The sequence below is a fragment of the Haliotis cracherodii genome, unplaced genomic scaffold (assembly GCF_022045235.1).
Source record: "Haliotis cracherodii isolate W230 unplaced genomic scaffold, xgHalCrac1.p SCAF_15, whole genome shotgun sequence".
In the NCBI taxonomy this organism is placed as follows: Eukaryota; Metazoa; Mollusca; class Gastropoda; order Lepetellida; family Haliotidae; genus Haliotis; species Haliotis cracherodii.
The window spans coordinates 36,761,665-36,786,866 of NW_027266270.1; the positions used below are offsets into that span (position 1 = coordinate 36,761,665).

At 43.6% G+C, this 25,202-nt stretch overlaps 1 protein-coding gene across 1 annotated transcript; it reads left to right on the forward strand.

Annotated features, from left to right (window-relative positions):
- Positions 1–1,190: 1,190 nt before the first annotated feature.
- Positions 1,191–24,556, forward strand: LOC139462116 (serotriflin-like). The gene is made up of 11 exons (XM_071243623.1): positions 1,191–1,429; positions 9,194–9,264; positions 10,026–10,104; positions 14,655–14,746; positions 15,087–15,177; positions 17,245–17,381; positions 18,664–18,749; positions 20,071–20,156; positions 20,962–21,060; positions 22,785–22,895; positions 23,118–24,556. Exons 1-11 carry the CDS (start codon positions 1,381–1,383, stop codon positions 23,276–23,278), a joined length of 1,062 nt encoding a protein of 353 aa, XP_071099724.1. The 5' UTR covers positions 1,191–1,380; the 3' UTR covers positions 23,279–24,556.
- Positions 24,557–25,202: the final 646 nt, after the last annotated feature.

Genomic DNA, 25,202 nt, shown 5'->3' on the forward strand with positions numbered 1-25,202 from the left:
TAGTTATCATAAATGAAGATATTTGTACGTGTTTAAGATAGTATTCAACAAGTGTCATCGGTGACTGGCTACTGGGAATATCTCGTTAAGTGAGTGAGTGCATCGTGTTTAACGCCGCAGTCAGCAACATCACAGGTATATCAGGGCGAAGTGTAACATATCGGGCCTGGGCCGGACAAACCAGTGATTGATATTCTGATGAACGTCTCACGCCGTCGGGGAACGTTGGCACAATCATCAGACCCGCTTTAAAAAGTCGTATCTTACCACAAGCTGCCTAGCGCTGGGGCCTACCCCGGGACACACTGCTGCCATCTCGTCAGACTTCACCCCTGTAACTAGTCACTCGAGGACCTAACACAGATTCAATATCACGTTTTATTATAAATTTACGTCCTCGTTCAATATTCTTTTCCCGGGTCCATAAAAAACGGGTATTGACCTCCTGAAAAGTCTACAGCACTGTTGTAGAATGTCTCGTATGTAGTGTGTGTTTGTTTATTTGTTGTTTAACAACGCGCTCAGCAATATTCCAGCAATGACGGCGTTCTGAAAATAATCGAGTCTGGACCAGACAATCCGATGATTGATATCGTGAGCATCGATCTACATAATTGGGATATGATGACATGCATCAACCAAGTCAGTGAGCCTGACCACCCGATCCCGTTAGTCGCCTTTTACGACAAGCATAGTCACCTTTTACGGCAAGCATGGGTTGCTGAAGACCTATTCTACCCCGGATCTTCTCGGGTACGGGCATCACATGTAGTGACATTCATCAGTAGAGACAATTTGGTCTGAGTGGAAACCACCCGGATGAATAAATAATGACCATGACTGGCCATAAAAATACAGCATGCATGTCCGCGGACTACTACTGAATACGGGTGACTTATTCCTGGTTGAATATTGATTGAACGAGAAACTCCTCACAATGTTTGATATATGTGTGTTTCACGTGGTAATCACCATGCTGTATTCACACATGGAACACCATTAAAAGGAGGACGTTAACCCCAGTTTACTTCTTACAATGTTTCCATAAGAGCAGCCGATTATTCAGCAATACGCATAGTCCGCGGGAGGTTTATGTGTATTTCGTGGTCATAACCACGACCACGCCAACTCCTCGTGTCCCCTTTACGCTGAGATGCAGCATGATGAATACATGCATTGATACCACTGTATAACACTGGGGCCAGGTATATGCTTACACAAGTTGAGCGACAGTTTCATGTCCCACCTACTAATGGTAGGAGTGTATTTCTAGTGAGAAGCGAGCCGGAGGTTTTGAGAATATCGACAGAGCCTTTAGAACATACATGTATACGTAAAAACAAGACTGATTTGTGGATCAGACTACATTCATAAAAGAATATGTTCCTGTTAGCACGACGAGCTTTGTGTGTGATCTTGGCTTTATCAGGTAGGTTTGTTTGTTTCTTTATGTGTTTGTTGTTTAACACCGCACACAGCAATATTACAGCTGTATAACGGCGGCCTGTAAATAATCGAACAATCCAGTTGACATCATGAGCATCGATCCTCGCAATTAAGAAACGATGACATGCATCAACCAAGACAGCGAGCCTGACCACACGATCCCGTTATTCGCCTCTTGCGACCGGCATGGGTTAGTAAAGACCTATTCTTCACGGAGGTAAGAGTGAGCGAGTGAATTGATTGTCATGCAGTTTTGAATGTTTGTTATAGCTGTCGGCAGATTATGTTAACAATGTTGGTGAAATTTAATGTGCATTTGGCACTGACCAAGACCGGGAGAATCTGCAGTTCGAAAGAGAGTGTGTGTCCTCCCTGTTGTAACCATCCCCTTTATTCTTAGTCCCTTTTTACAAATAGTTTCCTGTTGTATTTAGTACACTGATGATGTTTATCAGAATAAACGTCAGTTAAACTATGTGAGTAACAGGATTCACAGATTTTCAAGGATGCTAAAGGACGGGGAGTACAGTGCTACATAAATGTAGTGAGGTGAACTGGGGGTTAACGTCGCGTCCAAGAATACTGCACTTATATAGTGAAGTGCTTGCACATGTGTGGCTGCTTGTTCTAGTCCAGAATAATGCCGATTTAATAGTGCTAGCACACTGAGATATCATGTCGCAGTTTAACATGAATACCCCACTCAGATACAGTATACTGACTCCGAACGGACCTGTCCTTGTTTTAGCCCCATAATGCCGAGCGTCATGGCAGGGTAACAAGTACCATAAATGTATCATAATGAGTATCGACATGTCGTCCGTCACACCTGTGGCGATTCCAAGTAAGGACAGGCACTATGCTTGTCGTAAATGGCGACTGCAGGGATCAGTGGTCAGGGGAGGCGACATGCTTGATTTACATGTCATCGTATCCCAATTATGTGGATCGATGCTCATGATATCAATAATTGGATCGTCGGATCATGACTCAATTATTTACAGACCGCTACCATATAGCTGGAATATTGCTGAGTGCGGCGTTAAAAAAACCCCACCCCACACCATGTCATCACTTTGATGGAGATTACATATTAACATTTATTTAGACAACATGGCGTTGATGTCTTTCGTCTCAGTAGGTATTATTGTTACAGCGTCTCATCAGTCATGGCATTGCTAACACGGGGATATGCCGTCTGCGACTGTCATATGCTTTACAGCTGAATACGACGTGAACTTTGTCCTCTTAACACACAACATTGACCACACCAAACTTCCACATCATCTGCAGAGTACACACCTCTGATGATTTTCTGAAAACCAAATGAATTAAAACCACTTCGAAGTTTAACAATAATCTTTTTATAGTTTAAAAAATAATAATGTGTTTACTTTGACTAATAAACATTTGAAGGATATATAACGCTTAAGGGGGCGGTCGGGTAGCCTAGTGGTTAAAGCGTTCGCTCGTCACGCCGGACCCGGGTTCGATTCCCGACATGGGTACAATGTGTGAAGCCCATTTCTGGTGTCCCCCGCCGTGATATTGCTGGAATATTGCTAAAAGCGGCGTAAAACTATACTCACTCGCTCACTCACTCACTCACTATAACGCTTAAGAGATTTGCTTTTTGTTACTGATGAATGCCATCTCCTGACGGGAACATTTTTCGACTTAAAGAACATTATCTCCTACCCCCGCTACGTGCCTTGTCTCACGTGTGTTCGTCATCTTCCCCATTCCCCATACACTGCTGCAGGATTTAGACTTTTCAGAAGAAGTTAGAATAAAAGTCACAAACGTTTGTGCGCTCAGCAATTAAGATAAATGTCGGATATCTTGTACATCGAGGAACTCGCCTGATATACCGACATACAAGAGGCCTTCAAATCAGTTCACATAACAATTTTGTACTGTCATCGGATGATATTTCATTGAGTGTTTAAGAGTGTGTATTTATTAGACCTGTCTTAACCATCTTTTAAAAGTTCGTGTTGCGCCATCTCCACTGTGATAGTGGTTACAGAACGCATAGGCCTGCTTCCCCGCACAGGTGCCCGTGTGTGTATCTATCTGTAAATACCCATATCTGTGAATACCCATCTCTGTAAATACCCATATCTGTGAATACCCATCTGTGTAAATACCCATCTCTGTAAATACACATCCCTGTCGATACCCATATCTGTTAATACCCATCTCTGTAAATACCCATCTCTGTGAATACCCATCTCTGTAAATACACATCCCTGTCGATACCCATATCTGTGAATATCCATCTCTGTAAATACACATCTCTGTAAATACCCATATCTGTGAATACCCATCTCTGTAAATACCCATATCTGTGAATACCCATCTCTGTAAATACCCATATCTGTGAATACCCATCTCTGTAAATACACATCCCTGTAAATACCCATATCTGTGAATATCCATCTCTGTAAATACCCATCTCTGTAAATACCCATATCTGTGAATACCCATCTCTGTAAATACACATCCCTGTCGATACCCATATCTGTGAATACCCATCTCTGTAAATACCCATCTCTGTAAATACCCATATCTGTGAATACCAATCTCTGTAAATACACATCCCTGTCGATACCCATATCTGTGAATACCCATCTCTGTAAATACCCATCTCTGTAAATACCCATATCTGTGAATACCCATCTCTGTAAATACACATCCCTGTCGATACCCATATCTGTGAATACCCATCTCTGTAAATACCCATCTCTGTAAATACCCATATCTGTGAATACCCATCTCTGTAAATACACATCCCTGTCGATACCCATATCTGTGAATACCCATCTCTGTAAATACACATCCCTGTCGATACCCATATCTGTGAATATCCATCTCTGTAAATACCCATCTCTGTAAATACCCATATCTGTGAATACCCATCTCTGTAAATACACATCCCTGTCGATACCCATATCTGTGAATACCCATCTCTGTAAATACACATCCCTGTCGATACCCATATCTGTGAATACCCATCTCTGTAAATACACACCCCTGTCGATACCCATATCTGTGAATACCCATCTCTCTGAATAAGCTTCCCTTTGAATACCCATTTCTGTGAATACCCATCTCTGTGAATAAGCTTCCCTTTGAATACCCATTTCTCTGAATACTCACCTATCTGTGCAGGATGAAACACGTCAGGGTTTTTAATGAGTTTTAAAACCCGAATCCAAGGGATAAAACAGAGTGGCGCCAGTGCCGAGGTTGAGGGGTTTAAATCTCATAAAAATCCGAGGGTAAGTGTTTTATCTAACTTATAAACGGAAGAAAAAGAAACTTAAAACATCCTTTATCAACATATTTCTGTTTCAAACATACTTTCCATGAACCTAAAGAAACAGGCGTAAAATATCTTGCTGGCGTGTGCGTAACTGAAAATTTTAGAGCTTTTCTTAAAAGCATTGTGAGTTATGAGCGCGTCTGTAGCCGAGTGGTACACTCACTGGGATACAGATACAAAGGTTGCATGTCCGACCCACGGGAATTTATAGAAAACATTTGTCATCTGGTTTTATATTTCATTACAATGTGTATAAACGGTTGTATTGATAAAATCCCCGGGATATTATAACATTCCTGTTTATGAGATTTAACCTCCTTGGAGAACAATAGGATGACGTCACTTGAGGTTCATGAATATGAATAACTATTTTTTACGTTCCCTTGGAACACCCGTGTATTGTATACTTCTTTGTACACATCCTGATATAAAATCTATGTCCTGTTACCAGGCACGCAATAACACCCTTTCATGTCACCTACAGGTGCTTGTCCCCGACCTGCACTAACACCCTGTCATGTCGCCTACAGGTGCTTGTTCCCGACCTGCAATAATACCGTTTCATGTCGCCTGCAGGTGCTTGTCCCCGACCTGCACTAAAACCCTGTCATGTCGCCTACAGGTGCTTGTCCCCGACCTGCTCTAACACTCTGTCATGTTGCCTACAGGTGCTTGTCCCCGACCTGCGCTAACACCCTGTCATGTCGCCTACAGGTGCTTGTCCCCGACCTATTCTAACACCCTGTCATGTCGCCTACAGGTGCTTGTCCCCGACCTGCACTAACACCCTGTCATGTCGCCTACAGGTGCTTGTCCCCGACCTGCACCTGCTCTAACACCCTGTCATGTCGCCTACAGGTGCTTGTCCCCGACCTGCACTAAAACCCTGTCATGTCGCCTACAGGTGCTTGTCCCCGACCTGCACTAAAACCCTTTCATGTCGCCTACAGGTGCTTGTCCCCGACCTGCTCTAACACCCTGTCATGTCGCCTACAGGTGCTTGTCCCCGACCTGCACTAACACCCTGTCATGTCGCCTACAGGTGCTTGTCCCCGACCTGCACCTGCTCTAACACCCTGTCATGTCGCCTACAGGTGCTTGTTCCCGACCTGCAATAACACCCTGTCATGTCGCCTACAGGTGCTTGTCCCCGACCTGCTCTAACACCCTGTCATGTCGCCTACAGGTGCTTGTCCCCGACCTGCGCTAACCTTGTCCCCGACCTGCACCTGCTCTAACACCCTGTCATGTCGCCTACAGGTGCTTGTCCCCGACCTGCACTAAAACCCTGTCATGTCGCCTACAGGTGCTTGTCCCCGACCTGCACTAAAACCCTTTCATGTCGCCTACAGGTGCTTGTCCCCGACCTGCTCTAACACCCTGTCATGTCGCCTACAGGTGCTTGTCCCCGACCTGCACTAACACCCTGTCATGTCGCCTACAGGTGCTTGTCCCCGACCTGCACCTGCTCTAACACCCTGTCATGTCGCCTACAGGTGCTTGTTCCCGACCTGCAATAACACCCTGTCATGTCGCCTACAGGTGCTTGTCCCCGACCTGCTCTAACACCCTGTCATGTCGCCTACAGGTGCTTGTCCCCGACCTGCGCTAACCTTGTCCCCGACCTGCACCTGCTCTAACACCTTTTCATTTCGTCTACAGGTGCTTGTCCCCGACCTGCGCTAACACTCTGTCATGTCGCCTACAGGTGCTTGTTCCCGACCTGCAATAACACCCTGTCATGTCGCCTACAGGTGCTTGTCCCCGACCTGCTCTAACACCCTGTCATGTCGCCTACAGGTGCTTGTCCCCGACCTGCGCTAACACCCTGTCATGTCGCCTACAGGTGCTTGTCCCCGACCTGCTCTAACACCCTGTCATGTAGCCTACAGGTGCTTATCCCCGTCCTGCGCTAACACCCTGTCATGTCGCCTACAGGTGCTTATCCCCGTCCTGCGCTAACACCCTGTCATGTAGTCTACAGGTTCTTGTCCCCGACCTGCACTAACACTCATTCATGTCACCTACAGGTGCTTGTCCCCGACCTGCAATAACATTTATTCATGTCGCCTACAGGTGCTTGTCCCCGACCTGCGCTAACACCCTGTCATGTCACCGTCAGGTGCTTGTCCCCGACCTGCGCTAACACCCTGTCATGTCACCGTCAGGTGCTTGTCCCCGACCTGCTCTAACACCCTGTCATGTCGCCTACAGGTGCTTGTCCCCGACCTGCGCTAACCTTGTCCCCGACCTGCACCTGCTCTAACACCCTGTCATGTCGCCTACAGGTGCTTGTCCCCGACCTGCACTAAAACCCTGTCATGTCGCCTACAGGTGCTTGTCCCCGACCTGCACTAAAACCCTTTCATGTCGCCTACAGGTGCTTGTCCCCGACCTGCTCTAACACCCTGTCATGTCGCCTACAGGTGCTTGTCCCCGACCTGCACTAACACCCTGTCATGTCGCCTACAGGTGCTTGTCCCCGACCTGCACCTGCTCTAACACCCTGTCATGTCGCCTACAGGTGCTTGTTCCCGACCTGCAATAACACCCTGTCATGTCGCCTACAGGTGCTTGTCCCCGACCTGCTCTAACACCCTGTCATGTCGCCTACAGGTGCTTGTCCCCGACCTGCGCTAACCTTGTCCCCGACCTGCACCTGCTCTAACACCTTTTCATTTCGTCTACAGGTGCTTGTCCCCGACCTGCGCTAACACTCTGTCATGTCGCCTACAGGTGCTTGTTCCCGACCTGCAATAACACCCTGTCATGTCGCCTACAGGTGCTTGTCCCCGACCTGCTCTAACACCCTGTCATGTCGCCTACAGGTGCTTGTCCCCGACCTGCGCTAACACCCTGTCATGTCGCCTACAGGTGCTTGTCCCCGACCTGCTCTAACACCCTGTCATGTAGCCTACAGGTGCTTATCCCCGTCCTGCGCTAACACCCTGTCATGTCGCCTACAGGTGCTTATCCCCGTCCTGCGCTAACACCCTGTCATGTAGTCTACAGGTTCTTGTCCCCGACCTGCACTAACACTCATTCATGTCACCTACAGGTGCTTGTCCCCGACCTGCAATAACATTTATTCATGTCGCCTACAGGTGCTTGTCCCCGACCTGCGCTAACACCCTGTCATGTCACCGTCAGGTGCTTGTCCCCGACCTGCGCTAACACCCTGTCATGTCACCGTCAGGTGCTTGTCCCCGACCTGCAATAACACACTGTCATGTCACCTACAGGTGCTTGTCCCCGACCTGCACTAACACACTGTCACGTCGCCTATAGGTGCTTGTCCCCGACCTGCACTAACACTCTGTCATGTTGCCTACAGGTGCTTGTCCCCGTCCTGCACTAACACTCATTCATGTCGCCTACAGGTGCTTGTCCCCGACCTGCAATAACACTCATTCATGTCGCCTACAGGTGCTTGTCCCCGACCTGCAATAACACCCTGTCATGTCGCCTACAGGTGCTTGTCCCCGACCTGCACTAACACTCATTCATGTCGCCTACAGGTGCTTGTCCCCGACCTGCACTAACACTCATTCATGTCGCCTACAGGTGCTTATGTGTCCCAGACCTACGCAAAGATGACATGCCCGATTTGCACTCTCACAATAGAACGCTCCATTAATCTAATAGTAATATGCTTTCCTTCTATTCAGTTTACAGGGCGACATAAGGCACCGGAGAAGACGCACTCCGTACAAAGCGTAGCCTGTCCCCAAATCGGAAGAAATGTGCGTCATAGGCAACGTCAATGCACCAACAATCTTACTGCCCCTGTATCTGTATAATAATGTACTCACGCTAAAGATTCGCCCGTGTAAAGCTTCGCCCGTATACATTTGCAAGCTATCAATATACCGAGGTCGACTTCAGTTGGAATGACTTCAAATGAAGGCCCAGAAATAGACGTGAGGTCGAATCATTACGTAGAATGTTAAACACAAATGTATTTCGTTAGTGCGCGACAGATTGCACCTCCTTATTAAATAAAGCAATAGTTTGTTCATATCTTATAATATTCATGCACGCTTAATGTGAACCGTCTTACTGACGTTACTGTCACGTGATGATACACACGTGAGCACTACACTAAACACTAAATGTATAGTCTTTCCCAAAGGTCAGACCCCTGATTACTTTACTCGCTTGTTACAGCCAAACAATCTGCTCTGTTTGTGGATATACCGCTATGACATCATGTAATATCCTCAACAACAAAATTCACTATCACACAATTCCTTCTATGTGAGATTTAGAACTCGTCAATCAACAATCGTTTTTAAGACTTTTGTGTTTTTGAAGAATTGAAGGGAACCAATGTTGATGAATGAAAACACTTCCTGTAAGCATGTACGTCATAGGTTGGAAACGGCGAATATGCAATCCTGACTTTGCTCTTTGCTTCAGGCGTGCTGTGTTCCAGTGCACCTTCAGACACCAATACAGAGAACAGACGAGGTCACAGACATGGGAGAAGTGTATGTGTCAAAACTTTCCCTTTTTCTAACGTGCGTACATGAAGGTGGGGACATGAATATGTATGTTGTTTAATGCCGCATATAAGTCCAGTTATATGACAGCGGTCTGTAAATAATCGAGTCAGGACCAGCAAATCCAGTGAATGATAAAATGCGCAACGATCCACGCGGTCGGGATACAATGACACGAAATCAACCGCAGGTCACCGACCACCCGATCCAGCTGGTTGCTTCTTATGTCCAGCATAGGTTGCCGGGGCAGTTCTAACCAGGAATGGATATATACACGTATACTGATTTTACAAAAAAGAATGTCTGAATATTCATATTTCACTTGCGAGAGCGACTTTGGTGAAATCAGTAAGATACATACATTTTCCCTTTTACAACTTGAGTGAGAAACATTTATGATACGGGAGATAGGCAGTAATGGATGCCGTAGGGTATGTGTATCGACAGTAGTCAAACTGGGAATATGATAATCTCTTGATTATCCCTTACCACATAACATCAGTAGAGTAGAGTATGACATCACTATCTAACACTTCAACAATGGCGTCTGAATTACGCCAACAAATCTGTCTGCGCGGCTGCAATACCCCACAGCGAGTGACGTCATCATGACCCATGTGGTTCGAACGCATGCATATTTAATACCTCGCATATTTGGATATTTTGGGTAATACATTAAATGCTATGTGTGCTTATCTACCAGCCACGAAAACCTCGTATTTGTGTTAGTGTTGTTTACTTATGTTTAGGCCAACTGTCACGAGAAGTATCAGCAATCATCAGACCACTCTGCCTGCCTCGTGAAGTCAAGCCAGGCCTTAGTTTCAGGTAAGAGCAGGCGGAGTCGGTGTTTGTTTGTTGTTTAACGCCGCCCTCAGCAATAGTCCGGCTGTTTAACGGTGGTCTGTACATAATTGAGTTTGGACCAGACAATCCAGTGATCCAGCATCGATCTACGCAATTGGGATACGATGACATGCATCAACCCAGTCAGCGAGCCCGTTAGTCGCCTCTTAAGACAAGCATGGTTTGCTGAAGACCGATTCTATCCGGATCTTCATGGGTAGGTTGCGTGAATGATTGTGAGTAATTGAAATGACGGATATTGTATCAGTAGTCATGCAGGTGTACCGCCATCTTATCATTATCGCGTTATACAGACTGATCAGCTTCCCGTATAGGGAGCCAACACAGCCAAAGTACATACATATGGAACATGCATATGGAATTGCAAGACAACTTTTTTTCGTTTCAAAATGTTATGTTGACCAGCTTGTCACCTTCGGGGTACATACGGTAACTTGGATATGTCTAGAAGGACTCTGAGGTTGTGTTGTATAGCTGACTCACATGTTGTCCGTGTACACATGGCAGGTGTTGTGTGGGACTCTAAGGTTGTGTTGTATAGCTGACTCACATGTTGTCCGTGTACACATGGCAGGTGTTGTGTGGGACTCTGAGGTTGTGTTGTATAGCTGACTCACATGTTGTCCGTGTACACATGACAGGTGTTGTGTGGGACTCTGAGGTTGTGTTGTATAGCTGACTCACATGTTGTCCGTGTACACATGGCAGGTGTTGTGTGGGACTCTAAGGTTGTGCTGTATAACTGACTCACATGTTGTCAGTGTACACATGGCAGGTGCTGTGTGGGACTCTGAGGTTGTGCTGTATAACTGACTCACATGTTGTCAGTGTACACACGGCAGGTGTGTGGGACTCTGAGGTTGTGCTGTATAGCTGACTCACATGTTATCCGTGTATCCCCCGAGGGTTTACATTTTCAGCCAAATCAGGGGGAAGCGCTTTCTCCCACTTACCTACCGTCGAAACAACATTTATGAGTATTTGTTTTATTTAATGTATGAAAATGTGATAGTCTCAAGAAACGCTCGTAAAATATACGTGTCCCTGAAATATACGCTAAACGTGGTGCATTTTGATCTTCAACCAGGTCTGTGGTCTAATGGTTGGAGTGTCCGTTTACTGATCAGGAACTTGTCGGACCTATTCCCGTCATCCATAATGAAACAGTTTCAATTCTACTCTTCGATTTTTGAACATTGGACGTTTGACACGCTTCTGGTATAAACCTCATGTACTGCTCGTGATCCTGCTGCAACTTATAATGTATCCCTCCACCCTGAGTGATACTCTACAACTTATAATGTATCCCACCACCCTGAGTGATACTCTACAACTTATAATGTATCCCGCCACCCCGAGTGATACTCTACAACTTATAATGTATCCTGCCACCCCGAGTGATACTCTACAACTTATAATGTATTCCGCCACCCCGAGTGATACTCTACAACTTATAATGTATCGCGCCACCCTGAGTGATACTCTACAACTTATAATGTATCCCGCCACCCCGAGTGATACTCTACAACTTATAATGTATCGCGCCACCCTGAGTGATACTTTACAACTTATAATGTATCCCGCCACCCCGAGTGATACTCTACAACTTATAAAACTTGAGATAGACTCGACCGTTGCTTGGCCATGTTTCTCGTGACAACAACGAGCAAGCAATTATTGTTTTTAAAAATGTAGAAAATGATTAGCATCTGTATATAAAAACCCATTCAGATGCGACTTCACACTTTGCACATGTAAAACCAAAACGCATACATTCATGACACTCAAATGATTTTCATTATTTCTAAAACATGACTTTTCCTTCTATACTTTAATTATCCCCCAGTGGCCTATTTGGTGAAGTTATTGAAATCGGTCCAAGAATACGGAAATAGAAAAAAAAACGTCCATGCAGTTATGAGAGCTAGCTACATTGAATCATACACTTCTAGTGACGTTGTCCTATTGATTTTACGGGGCCTTGTTTTCGTCGAATACTTTCTACAGAATGTCCCACTTTCCCACGAATATTGTACAGAAAGCCCCACTATGATACTAGATACTAATTATGAAATGAATGATCTTACAAACTTGTACTCCTGATCATCAATGGCCATGCATCCTCGATAAGCTAGTGTATTTTATTATGATACATAATCTAGACCCGTTTGCTACGTTCAGGAAGTCTGGAGTTTGTAATCAGTAGTTTCACACAGAATGTCCCTCGCTCATGTCTTTTGATCTTACGGCTGTTTATAATTTCGCATCTCAAAATGATAGCGGGGTAGCGACTGTGTTGGGTACATCTACCATAATAGGATCGATGTAACAGTTGTAAAGAGATGTAACAGCTGTAAAGAAATGTAACAGTCGTAAAGAGATGTAACAGTCGTAGAGAGATGTAACAATTGTAAAGAGATGTAACAATTGTAAAGAGATGTAACAATTGTACAGATATGTAACAGCTGTAAAGAGATGTAACAGTCGTAAAGAGATGTAACAGTCGTAGAGAGATGTAACAGTTGTAAAGAGATGTAACAATTGTACAGATATGTAACAGCTGTAAAGAGATGTAACAGCAGTAAAGAGGTGTACCAGCAGTAAAGAGATGTAACAATTGTAAAGAGATGTAACAGTCGTAAAGAGATGTAACAATTGTAAAGAGATGTAACAATTGTAAAGAGATGTAACAATTGTAAAGAGATGTAACAATCGTAAAGAGATGTAACAGTTGTAAAGAGATGTAACAATCGTAAAGAGATGTAACAGTTGTAAAGAGATGTAACAGTTGTAAAGAGATGTAACAGTTGTAAAGAGATGGAACAGTTGTAAAGAGACGTAACAGTTGTAAAGAGATGAAACTGTTGTAAAGAGATGTAACAATCGTAAAGAGATGTAACAATTGTAAAGAGATGTAACAGTTGTAAAGAGATGTAACAGCTGTAAAGAGATGTAACAATCGTAAAGAGATGTAACAATTGTAAAGAGACGTAACAGTTGTAAAGAGACGTAACAGTTGTAAAGAGACGTAACAGTTGTAAAGAGATGTAACAGCTGTAAAGAGATGAAACTGTTGTAAAGAGATGTAACAATCGTAAAGAGATGTAACAGTTGTAAAGAGATGCAACAATTGTAAAGAGACGTAACAGTTGTAAAGAGACGTAACAGTTGTAAAGAGATGTAACAGCTGTAAAGAGATGAAACTGTTGTAAAGAGATGTAACAATCGTAAAGAGATGTAACAATTGTAAAGAGACGTAACAGTTGTAAAGAGACGTAACAGTTGTAAAGAGATGTAACAGCTGTAAAGAGATGTAACAGCTGTAAAGAGACGTAACAGTTGTAAAGAGATGTAACTGTTGTAAAGAGATGTAACAATTGTACAGATATGTAACAGCTGTAAAGAGATGTAACAATCGTAAAGAGATGTAACAATTGTACAGATATGTAACAGCTGTAAAGAGATGTAACAGCTGTAAAGAAATGAAACTGTTGTAAAGAGATGTAACAATCGTAAAGAGATGTAACAATTGTACAGATATGTAACAGCTGTAAAGAGACGTAACAGTTGTAAAGAGATGAAACTGTTGTAAAGAGACGTAACAGTTGTAAAGAGATGTAACAGCTGTAAAGAGATGAAACTGTTGTAAAGAGACGTAACAATTGTAAAGAGATGTAACAATTGTAAAGAGATGTAACTGTTGTAAAGAGATGTAACAATTGGATCTATAAAGAGTAAGCATTTAAATAGGAATGTATAGATAGAAAAGTATTGCTTTTTCCATTTTTTCATTAAAATCATTTGTGATATTCAACCTAATCTGCCATTAATACCGACTGATGTTTTGTTTGTGTGTTATTTAACGCCGCACTCAGCAAATATTCCAGCTAAATGACGGCGGTCTGTAAATAATCGAGTCTGGGCCAAACAATCCAGTGACCACCCGATCCCGTTAGTCGCCTCTTCAGACAAGCATAATCGCCTTTAACGATTCTAACTGGGTGAGTTGGTGAGTAACTTAAATAAACGGATATTGTGTCCATAAGTGGGTAGCCATGTTAAACCTGCGGCATGGTATCACAGTGGGCTTACTCTACACACACGCACGCACGCACGCACGCACGCACGCACGCACGCACGCACGCACGCATGCACATGCGCGTCGCTATATAAGTGCAATAATCTTGAACGCCACGTTATTCCCATTTCACCTCACCACCCATTGATACGCGTGAGTTGGCCTATTGTTTATGGCTGTGTGTAGAGAATGTAGGCTTTCCTGTTCTCTTTACCGGAGTAACTTCAAGCGTTAACGAGACCCTAGCGATCTCCTGTCCGCGAAATGTCTACAACGTAACCCCAAACGCCACTTGTTGAAAACGTTACGCGGAATACCCTCCAATATATAACCGACAGTTTCAGAGGTTTGTCTTAAATATTTTCAACATTCTTGGGAAAGTATTACACGGTTACCCTATAACCAAGTAGGTTTTTGATTCCGCTTCTTACAGGGGTTTCTGCAGCAGATCAAGTGGGCATCCTCAACCTTCACAACACTTTCAGAAACAACGTCAACCCTGCAGCCACTAATATGCTCAAGTTGGTAAGTAAGGCAAAATAACAAACAATACAATGGTAGTATTTTGTCTAAAGTTTCTCAAGATACTGTTTGCAATAAGGACGCATTAATGTGGCCTGTCTGAAACCTGGATTGTATTGGTAGTTTGGGATCGCTCCATGCGATAACCGGAGGAGTGACAGTACTCACTGATCGTGGGTTCTAATTGTTCAAATCTAATAAAATCCGCTGTATATATGTCAAGGTATTACCTTTCTCTGCTTCTTTGAACAAAAGTTGATATATATGAATCTCTTAATACAACCATCAGGTTTTTATTGAATGAATAACGCCAACCTGTGCATAATGTGTGTTATTGTCACAGTCTTGGGACAACACCGTGGCCATGATTGCCCAGCGCTTCGCGGACTCCTGTAGAGGCGGCCATGACACCATGGAGCAGAGATCCATACCAGGTAGATGTCATTATTGTCAGCGAGGATACTACTACTACTACTACTACTACTACTACTACTACTACTACTACTACTACAACTACTACTACAACTACTACTACAACAACTACCACTACAACTACAACTACAACTACTACTACTACTACTACTATTACAACTACTACAACTAATACTTCAACTACTGCTAATACAGCTACACCTACAACTACAACTACTATTAACTACTACTACTACTACAACTACTATTACTACAACTACTACTAATGCTGTTACTACTACTGCCGCTGCTACTACTACAACTACTACTACTGCTGCTGCTGCTACTACTACAACTACTACTACTACTACTACTATTGCTGCTGCTGCTACTACTATTACTGCTGCTGCTTCCACTACTACTATTACTACTACTACAACTACTACTACTGCTGCTACTGCTACTACTTCTACTACTACTACTGCTACTGTTACTACTGCTGCTACTACTACTATTGTTGCTGCTACTACTTCTACTGCTGCTATTGCTACGACTACAACTACTACCACTACTACTGCTTCTGCTGCTGCTGCTACTACTGCTGCTGCTTCTACTGCTGCTGCTACTACTACTACTACTACTACTACTACTAGTACTACTAATACTATTACTACTACTACTACTACTACTACTACTGCTAAGGCTACTACTGATTCTATTACAGCTGCTGCTGCTGCTACTACTACTGCTGCTGCTACTACTACAACTATTGCTACCACTACTACTGCTACTACTACTACTTTTACCACTACTACTACCACTGCTACTACTTCTACTACTACTACTACTACTGCTATTATTGCTACTACTACAACTACTACCACTGCTGCTACTGCTACGACTACAACTACTGCTGCTGCTACTACTACTACTACTACTGCTGCTGCTACTACTACTGCTTCTTCTTCTACTACTACTGCTGTAACTACCACTACTACTATTGCTACTACTACTACAACTACTGCTACTACGACTACTGCTACTACGACTACTGCTACTACTACTACTACTGCTACCACTACTACAACTACCTCTGCTACTACTACTACTACTACTGTTACTACTGCTGCTGCTACTACTACTATTGTTGCTGCTACTACTTCTACTGCTGCTACTGCTACGACTACAACTACTACTACTGCTGCTACTACTACCACTACTACTGCTTCTGCTGCTGCTGCAACTACTGCTGCTGCTTCTACTGCTGCTGCTACTACTACTACTACTACTAGTACTACTACTACTACTATTACTTCTACTACTGCTGCTACTACCACTACTACTACTGCTGCTGCTACTACTACTACTACTACTGCTACGGCTACTACTGATTCTATTACAGCTGCTGCTACTACTACTACTACTGCTGCTGCTATTACTACAACTATTGCTACCACTACTACAACTACTGCTACTACTACTACTACTACTACTACTATTTTAACACTACTACTACTACCACTGCTTCTACTACTACTACTACTACTACTACTACTACTACTATTTTAACACTACTACTACTACCACTGCTTCTACTACTACTACTACTACTACTACTGCTGCTATTATTGCTACTACTACAACTACTACCACTGCTGCTACTGCTACGACTACAACTACTACTACTGCTGCTGCTACTACTACCGCTACTACTACCTTTACCACTACTACTACTACTACTGCTATTATTGCTACTGCTACTACTTCTACTACTACTACTACTACTACTAGTTCTGCTGCTGCTACTACTACTACTACTGCTACGGCTACTACTGATACTGTTACTGCTGCTGCTGCTGCTACTACTACTACTACTACTACTGCTGCTGCTACTACTACTGCTGATTCTTCTACTACTACTGCTGTTACTACCATTACAACTATTGCTGCTACTACTTCTACTGCTACTACTCCTGCTACTACTATTGCTACTACTACTACAACTACTGCTACTACGACTACTGCTACTTCTAATCCGATGTTTCGCGGTGACCCCATCCTTTAACTGACAGTATGCTCCTTATCCCAAGGATACTTGCGTGTGGGTCAGAACATCGCCCTGCACTCTGCGTCCTGGGCCCAGGCCTTTGCTGAATGGTCATCTGAGGAGCAGAACTTCACGTTTGGAGCCAATAACGATCTTGGCACCATCGGCCACTATTCACAGGTTTGCTAATTAATATATGCTTCATAAGTAATCACTGATTAATCTACGTCTATGTACGTCTAAGACCAGAGATTCCCGGTAGAATTGTCCCCTCCCATGCTTGTTGTAAGAGACGCCTGCAATGGAGAACGGTTGGTCACAATGCTGAAGATTGTTCTTGGATGTGTGACCACCAGCGCAGATCACCTGCATTGTTTGTTGTTTACCGCCTCACATTTAGCAATATTCCAGATGAATGACGGCGCCTTGTAAATAATCAAATCTGGATCACAGAAACCAGTGGTTGATATTGTGAACACCGCGGTCTTGGTACAATCAACCACACAGCCGAGCATGATCACCCAGCCGCCGAGTGGCCCCGTACAATCATACGTTGCCGGTAGTGTACAGGGTTGTATAAACGACGAACCATGATGTATAGATGCTGAAAAGACTGAAAAAAGGTTGCCGGGGACCTATTCCGACATTGGTTTGGTTTGTTGTTTTACGCCGCACTCAGTAATATCCCAGCTATATGACGGCGGTCTGTAAATAACCAAGTCAGCGAGCCTGACTACCCGATCCCGTAAGTCGCCTCTTACGACAAGCATAGTCGCCTTTAACGGCAAGCATGGGTTGCTGAAGACCTATTCTACCCCGGATCTTCACGGGTCTATTCCGACATTGCTTATTGTTCGTCGACGTGCAGTGTATCTGTTCCAGACTCGGTTACCCACAGGCCGCCTTGATATATACGTAACGGTGCTGCATGATCACTCATTAATTTGAAGTTCATGTGTGGGGTCGCACACACAGCCCCCCTCCCCTACCCCCAGTCCCACGCCATAGGCACACAGACAGACAAAAAAACAACAACAAAACTTCTTCAACATTATTTCTTCATATATATTATTATATGTAGGGGTTTATATTTTCCATAATAAGGTACGTCCTACCTAATTTGTTCAATTAACAACATATAAAAAAAACAATGCCAAAGCCAAGTCTGTTAATGAATGTAGTCAACTCAAACAGAAAGATCTCATTTTTTGGTTCTCTGAATCCCTTACGGAGGGATAAGTCAATAATAACTCAAAATACCATGATTAATTTGTCGTGCCCTAATCTATCCCGTGAAACAAGGAGAAAAAAACTGTTCTTCATTTCACATGACGCCCTTTCTGACAGGCTAAATAATGTGGTCAATAAGAGAAAATCCCCGCAGCCCCCTGGAGACACACTGGCTGGATTTTTTCAATAATTTGTCAATACACAAGAAGATATATATGTGATTTGTTTTCAGCTGGTATGGGCGGACACACAGACGGTCGGCTGTGGCTACGCTGACTGCGGCAATGCTACATACTACGTGTGCAACTACGGCCCTCCGTGAGTAGGCTGTGCGGGAATCTGTCAGGACTCCAGTACTATGATGCACACCCCCACCCTGTCCTCCTTATAGTTGTCATGTCACCCCCCATCACGTATGTAGTTTCTGTAAGGTAGGAAGTTTACATATACCCCAACTCCGCGATCCAGATATAGTGTATAAACGATATTCTTGGCATACTCCTCAATGATCCTAAGGTTATATCGCCCGTATCGAACTCCGGATAACTCGATCTGTTTTGCCATTCAATCATGGACCCTATGCACAACTAGGCAAGTAATAGCATCACTAAACAGGCCAGTCTCGGTAGGGGATCCTCACCCGCACTTCAACTTCAACACTACATACCTGCTTGCTTTTGGCGATCTGACACTGAGTCACAATGGACACTGGGTATGGATAGTGATTAACGTGGGGACAGAGGTGGCCTGGAACAGTGAGTCGATAGTAACGCTGCATGTAACTGGATGTAACAGCATGTAACTGGATGTAACAGCATGTAACTGGATGTAACAGCATGTAACTGGATGTAACAAGACGTAACATCACGTAACAGCATGTGACTGCATGTATCATCATCTAACGACATGTAGCTGGAAGTAACAACATGTAACTAGATGTAACAGCATGTAATTAGATGTAACAACATGTAACTAGATGTAACATCATGAAACTTGAAGTAACAGCATGTAACTAGATGTAACAGCATGTAACTGGATGTATCATCATGTAACTAGATGACACAGCATGTAACTAGATGTAACAACATATAACTGGATGTAACAGCATGTAATTTTGAATTTTGTCTTTTCCATATCAAATTATCTTGAATAACTGACATCGCATTTTAAATTTGAATACTGTCACTTTTTAATAAGGGTGACCAAAAGCAACTCGGTTTAGACAGAATGAAACGAAATATTAATGCGACTGTCATGAAACCCTGTCGGGCACAAACCGGATAATGAATTGGAATGTGACTCGGTGGTACTTTTATCGCTTATAATGAATGATATGCATGTTGAAAGTCTATAAATTTATGTACACCTAGTTCCTGGCTTATTGAAACACACAGGGCACCACGGTTGCGTGTCTTAGCTGCCTGAATCAGCTGGTCGTGGCCTCTACCCCAATATTCGCCCCCATTATGATCCTAGCTTGATTCGGCGGCAACTTAACCAAATTCTTGTACTTCACTTGATGGTGATCGTTTACTGTTAGTGTCACTTACACGCTGCAGTATGATTCAAATAGCGCGAAAAGCATATGTGTTACTTCACTGTTACACCTAACTGAAAACAATTTGCTGCTTTTCTGCAGAGGAAACATTGGTGATTTCAACACACCCTACAAAAGTGGCATCAGCAGCGAATGCAGCGCTCAACATCTCGACGGCAAACAATGCGGTGAGGCTTTCAACCCCATAGTTAGTGAAAGTATAAATGTTACGATCCGAGGAGATGACTGACACACAGCCCTTGGTAGGGAACTATATCGGGGTCGCGTACATCTCACCTCGACAACTCCACCCATGTCATGGGCTTTAGAAAAGACTATTTGATTTCCTACTTGGCAAAGTACTTCCGTCAAAGTTCTTCACCAATGCACTTTTGTCAAGCTCTTCCATGAACGATCTTCCATCAATGACGTATGTCAATGCTCTTCGATCAAACCCCTTCCATCAATGGCTTATGAGAATGCTCTTCCATAAGCTCTTCCATCATTGTATGTCCAGCAACACTATCCACCAATGCCTTATGTCAATGCTCTTCCATCAATACCTTCTGTCGGTGCTCTTCCATCAAAGCTCTTCCATCATTGTATGTCCAGCAACACTATTCCACCAATGCCTTATGTCAATGCTCTTCCATCAATACCTTCTGTCGGTGCTCTTCCATCAAAGCTCTTCCATCATTGTATGTCCAGCAACACTATTCCACCAATGCCTTATGTCAATGCTCTTCCATCAATACCTTCTGTCGGTGCTCTTCCATCAAAGCTCTTCCATCATTGTATGATGTTCAGCAACACCATTCCATCAATGCCCCGTCAATGCTTATCCATTAATGCGCTTTTATCAAGCTATTCCACCCAAGGAATCAAACGTTTTTCGATGTCGTTCTGTGTGAGACTGCATAAACCGTGTAGCTGATACAATGCTTTTTGTTACGTTCCACCCTCAGTTCATACATTTGATAACGTCTACTTCAGATTGTGGCGTCGTATGTTTAAACGGTGGCCAAGTGTTTCGAGAGAATTGCACATGCAAGTGTCAAGCATACCCCTTCTACACCGGAAACAACTGTCAACGTAAGTCGCCAAGTGTGCCTATGAGGGAGTCAACCCTGAACCTGTCATAACGTATAGTGCCAGCAGCCCTCTCGACAGACTCCCAACACATACACGACAAATCCTTGTTCTATATGCAGTGAAATGCCAGCAGCCCTCTCGACAGACTCCCAACACATACACGACAAATCCTTGTTCTATATGCAGTGAAATGCCAGCAGCCCTCTCGACAGACTCCCAACACATACACGACAAATCCTTGTTCTATATGCAGTGAAATGCCAGCAGCCCTCTCCACAGACTCCCAACATATACACGACAAATCCTTGTTCTATATGCAGTGAAATGCCAGCAGCCCTCTCCACAGACTCCCAACACATACGCGACAAATCCTTGTTCTATATGCAGTGAAATGCCAGCAGCCCTCTCGACAGACTCCCAACACATACGCGACAAATCCTTGTTCTATATGCAGTGAAATACCAGCAGCCCTCTCCACAGACTCCCAACATATACACGACAAATCCTTGTTCTATATGCAGTGAAATGCCAGCAGCCCTCTCCACAGACTCCCAACACATACACGACAAATCCTTGTTCTATATGCAGTGAAATGCCAGCAGCCCTCTCCACAGACTCCCAACACATACACGACAAATCCTTGTTCTATATGCAGTGAAATGCCAGCAGCCCTCTCCACAGACTCCCAACACATACACGACAAATCCTTGTTCTATATGCAGTGAAATGCCAGCAGCCCTCTCGACAGACTCCCAACACATACACGACAAATCCTTGTTCTATATGCAGTGAAATGCCAGCAGCCCTCTCCACAGACTCCCAACATATACACGACAAATCCTTGTTCTATATGCAGTGAATCGCCAGCAGCCCTCTCGACAGACTCCCAACACATACACGACAAATCCTTGTTCTATATGCAGTGGAATGCCAGCAGCCCTCTCGACAGACTCCCAACACATACACGACAAATCCTTGTTCTATATGCAGTGAAATGCCAGCCCCTCTCGACAGACTCCCAACATATACACGACAAATCCTTGTTCTATATGCAGTGAAATGCCAGCAGCCCTCTCGACAGACTCCCAACATATACACGACAAATCCTTGTTCTATATGCAGTGGAATGCCAGCAGCCCTCTCCACAGACTCCCAACATATACACGACAAATCCTTGTTCTATATGCAGTGGAATGCCAGCAGCCCTCTCGACAGACTCCCAACACATACACGACAAATCCTTGTTCTATATGCAGTGAAATGCCAGCAGCCCTCTCCACAGACTCCCAACATATACACGACAAATCCTTGTTCTATATGCAGTGGAATGCCAGCAGCCCTCTCCACAGATTCCCAACATATACACGACAAATCCTTGTTCTATATGCAGTGAAATGCCAGCAGCCCTCTCCACAGACTCCCAACATATACACGACAAATCCTTGTTCTATATGCAGTGAAATGCCAGCAGCCCTCTCCACAGACTCCCAACATATACACGACAAATCCTTGTCTATATGCAGTGGAATGCCAGCAGCCCTCTCCACAGACTCCCAACATATACACGACAAATCCTTGTTCTATATGCAGTGGAATGCCAGCAGCCCTCTCGACAGACTCCCAACACATACACGACAAATCCTTGTTCTATTTGCAGTGAAATGCCAGCAGCCCTCTCCACAGACTCCCAACATATACACTGCAAATTCTTGTTCTATTTGCAGTGGAATGCAGCAATGTCGAAACAGACCCCAGCGAATGCAGTGGAACGTTTGCCGGCTTTCCTTGCACTGTCGTCGCCGTGAACTGTCCCAACAGGTGCGGCGTGTGTCCATGTAAGTTCCTGACCTTTCTGTGAATGTTAAATATAGTGTCCATGTGTCAGGCGGCGTGGACGTTTACATCTTGAAATTCTACTAATTACTTCCCCCTACTTATGAAACACAACTATGTCTGCAGTAACTACTGAACTACGTTTATTGTCTGGTTTGCAGTAAATCCCTATCTCGAATACCCGAAGCTCTGTTGTTATTTTCCATCTATTCACTTTCTCCAAGATGGCGGCATTCACTATACCGGAAGTCCCAGTGGCAGCACCACCGACAGTCCAGATGGGGGTGCCAGTGGAAGCAACAACAAACAAATCCGTGCGAGTGGTGACGTCATATTGGCTGCTTGCATGGTCATTGTTACTCGAATGGGACTCTTTCACTTGTGATGTTGAAGGCCTGTGCAGTTTTTGAAAAAGAATAAAACCACACCCATCTGAAGATCGAAACTATCCCTCTTGCCAACATTTATGTTCTCCAAGCACTACCCGGTGGACATCGTAAATGATTATACGTAAAACTAGATTAATACACGTAGAAGACGATATCCATATGGATTATGTAGTTTCCGTAGTTGTTGGGGTCGGCCGAATCATTCATGGCTGAATACATTTATCCTTTCATGGTACATAACCGTGCATTGACTATATCGCAGTTTGGAACGGCTGGGGAAAGGTGGGACGTCGACTTGGCGTGAAGCAATATGGGTGAGGAATGATGTATCAAACTGTTGTTCGCTATATATTACAGCTTTTACAGAAATACATAATATTCGAGTTTTACTCGACAAACCAGTTTTTAATAGCATAAGCAGCATTCCTTTCTTTGGGAGATGTCCAGTGGGTCATGTTAAATAACTCCTTTCCTAGCCGTAGAAATAGTACGGGCATAGATTGAAATGTTTCAAGAATTTACTTTTATTTACATAAATATTTAGTGTTTTGAAATGCGCACTTTAATTTCAGTGCTCATTCCCGTCTCACTAATATGCCCTACGACAACAAGTACTGTTGGTATTAATTGTGGCTTGATCCGTTCAAGTTAAAAAAAAAAGTGTTTTGTGTTAATAATTTGAATGTGCAAATAATTATTGTGTAGTAAATCATTAACGTGGTATTTTAAAACACCCAAGGGCTCTTAGGACGCGTGACGTATGTGTTTACTTATGAAATAAGATACAGGAACGTAACTTTGTTATAGAGAAACAGTTTCATCAATACGGCGCTGAACATCATGACAAGACTGGTGCAGTTAACTGTTGTGTTGTCGGAGAGATAGTAAATAACATATTTTGTCTACAGTCCGGCACTACTTAATTTTATACACCACAAATAATACAGCAACAACAACAACTACAGCAACTACTACCGAAACAGAAACAACAACAGTTTAAGCACGTTAATTCCGGTACTTTGTATTGAGGGCATCTCCAAAAGAAAATGTTAATGTTATATAAGTATATGAAATATGTCCTGTTTCTCAGTCTGCTGTCCGGCTCTGCACCCAATGCCAGCACACTGGACACATGTGGCAGGAGATCTATCACGCTTCCCGTCACCCACATCATAACTAGTGTTTCAGAAATAACAATAATTAACGTGTTTCCCTGTGTACATTACTGTTATTTTCCTTTTCTTAACATATTGCTGACTTTTATGTTAACATGATTTTCAAATTATATTAAAGACCACTTTATCATTTCATGTGTATCGTTGTATTTGGTTGGGCCTTAAGTTAAATCACAAGGAACCCTTTTCGTTACCTCTTTAAAACACTACTACAAGCTGGCGATTCATGCAGACTTAACTTGAACATTTATGCTTTGGTTGATAAAACTGATTTCAATACTCATGTTGAATCCAACGTTGTGAAGTAATATCCTACGTTCTTCTGTCGCATCGTGTGAAGCTGATACTTGGTACGATCTTGAAAGCGTGTCTGTGACCTGCGTATAAGGTCAAGGTCACGGTGAAGTAGTTATGCCAATTTCACCTGAATCCGTTGTACTGCAGCCACGAGTTCAGCCTTGTGCATGAAGTGGTTTATCAAGTGTGATGGCATTCTAATAGTACATGTGGGTAGGCCACCCTGACCTTTCTGTGAGAAGCATATGTTACAGTTTCTTTGTTACGTTAAATTCCACCAAGGGACATCCTATTTGGCTTATGTGCTGCCTAGCCCTTGGAATGCTCTTGAAATAATGGTCACTAGCTGATATTACGGGTTACGTTCACTCTCAAAGTCATACAAGGTCATTCGTGTTCGTCGAAAAATGTTCACTATAGTAGATTAAATAATAAATAAAAATAATTA

Coding starts and splice junctions, on each gene's coding strand:
- LOC139462116 (XM_071243623.1), top strand. CDS start 1,381: ATGTTCCTGTTAGCACGACGAGCTTTGTGTGTGATCTTGGCTTTATCA. Junction 10,105..14,654: donor AAGCCAGGCCTTAGTTTCAG/GTAAGAGCAGGC, acceptor CGCTTCTTACAG/GGGTTTCTGCAGCAGATCAA. Junction 21,061..22,784: donor CACCGGAAACAACTGTCAAC/GTAAGTCGCCAA, acceptor TTCTATTTGCAG/TGGAATGCAGCAATGTCGAA.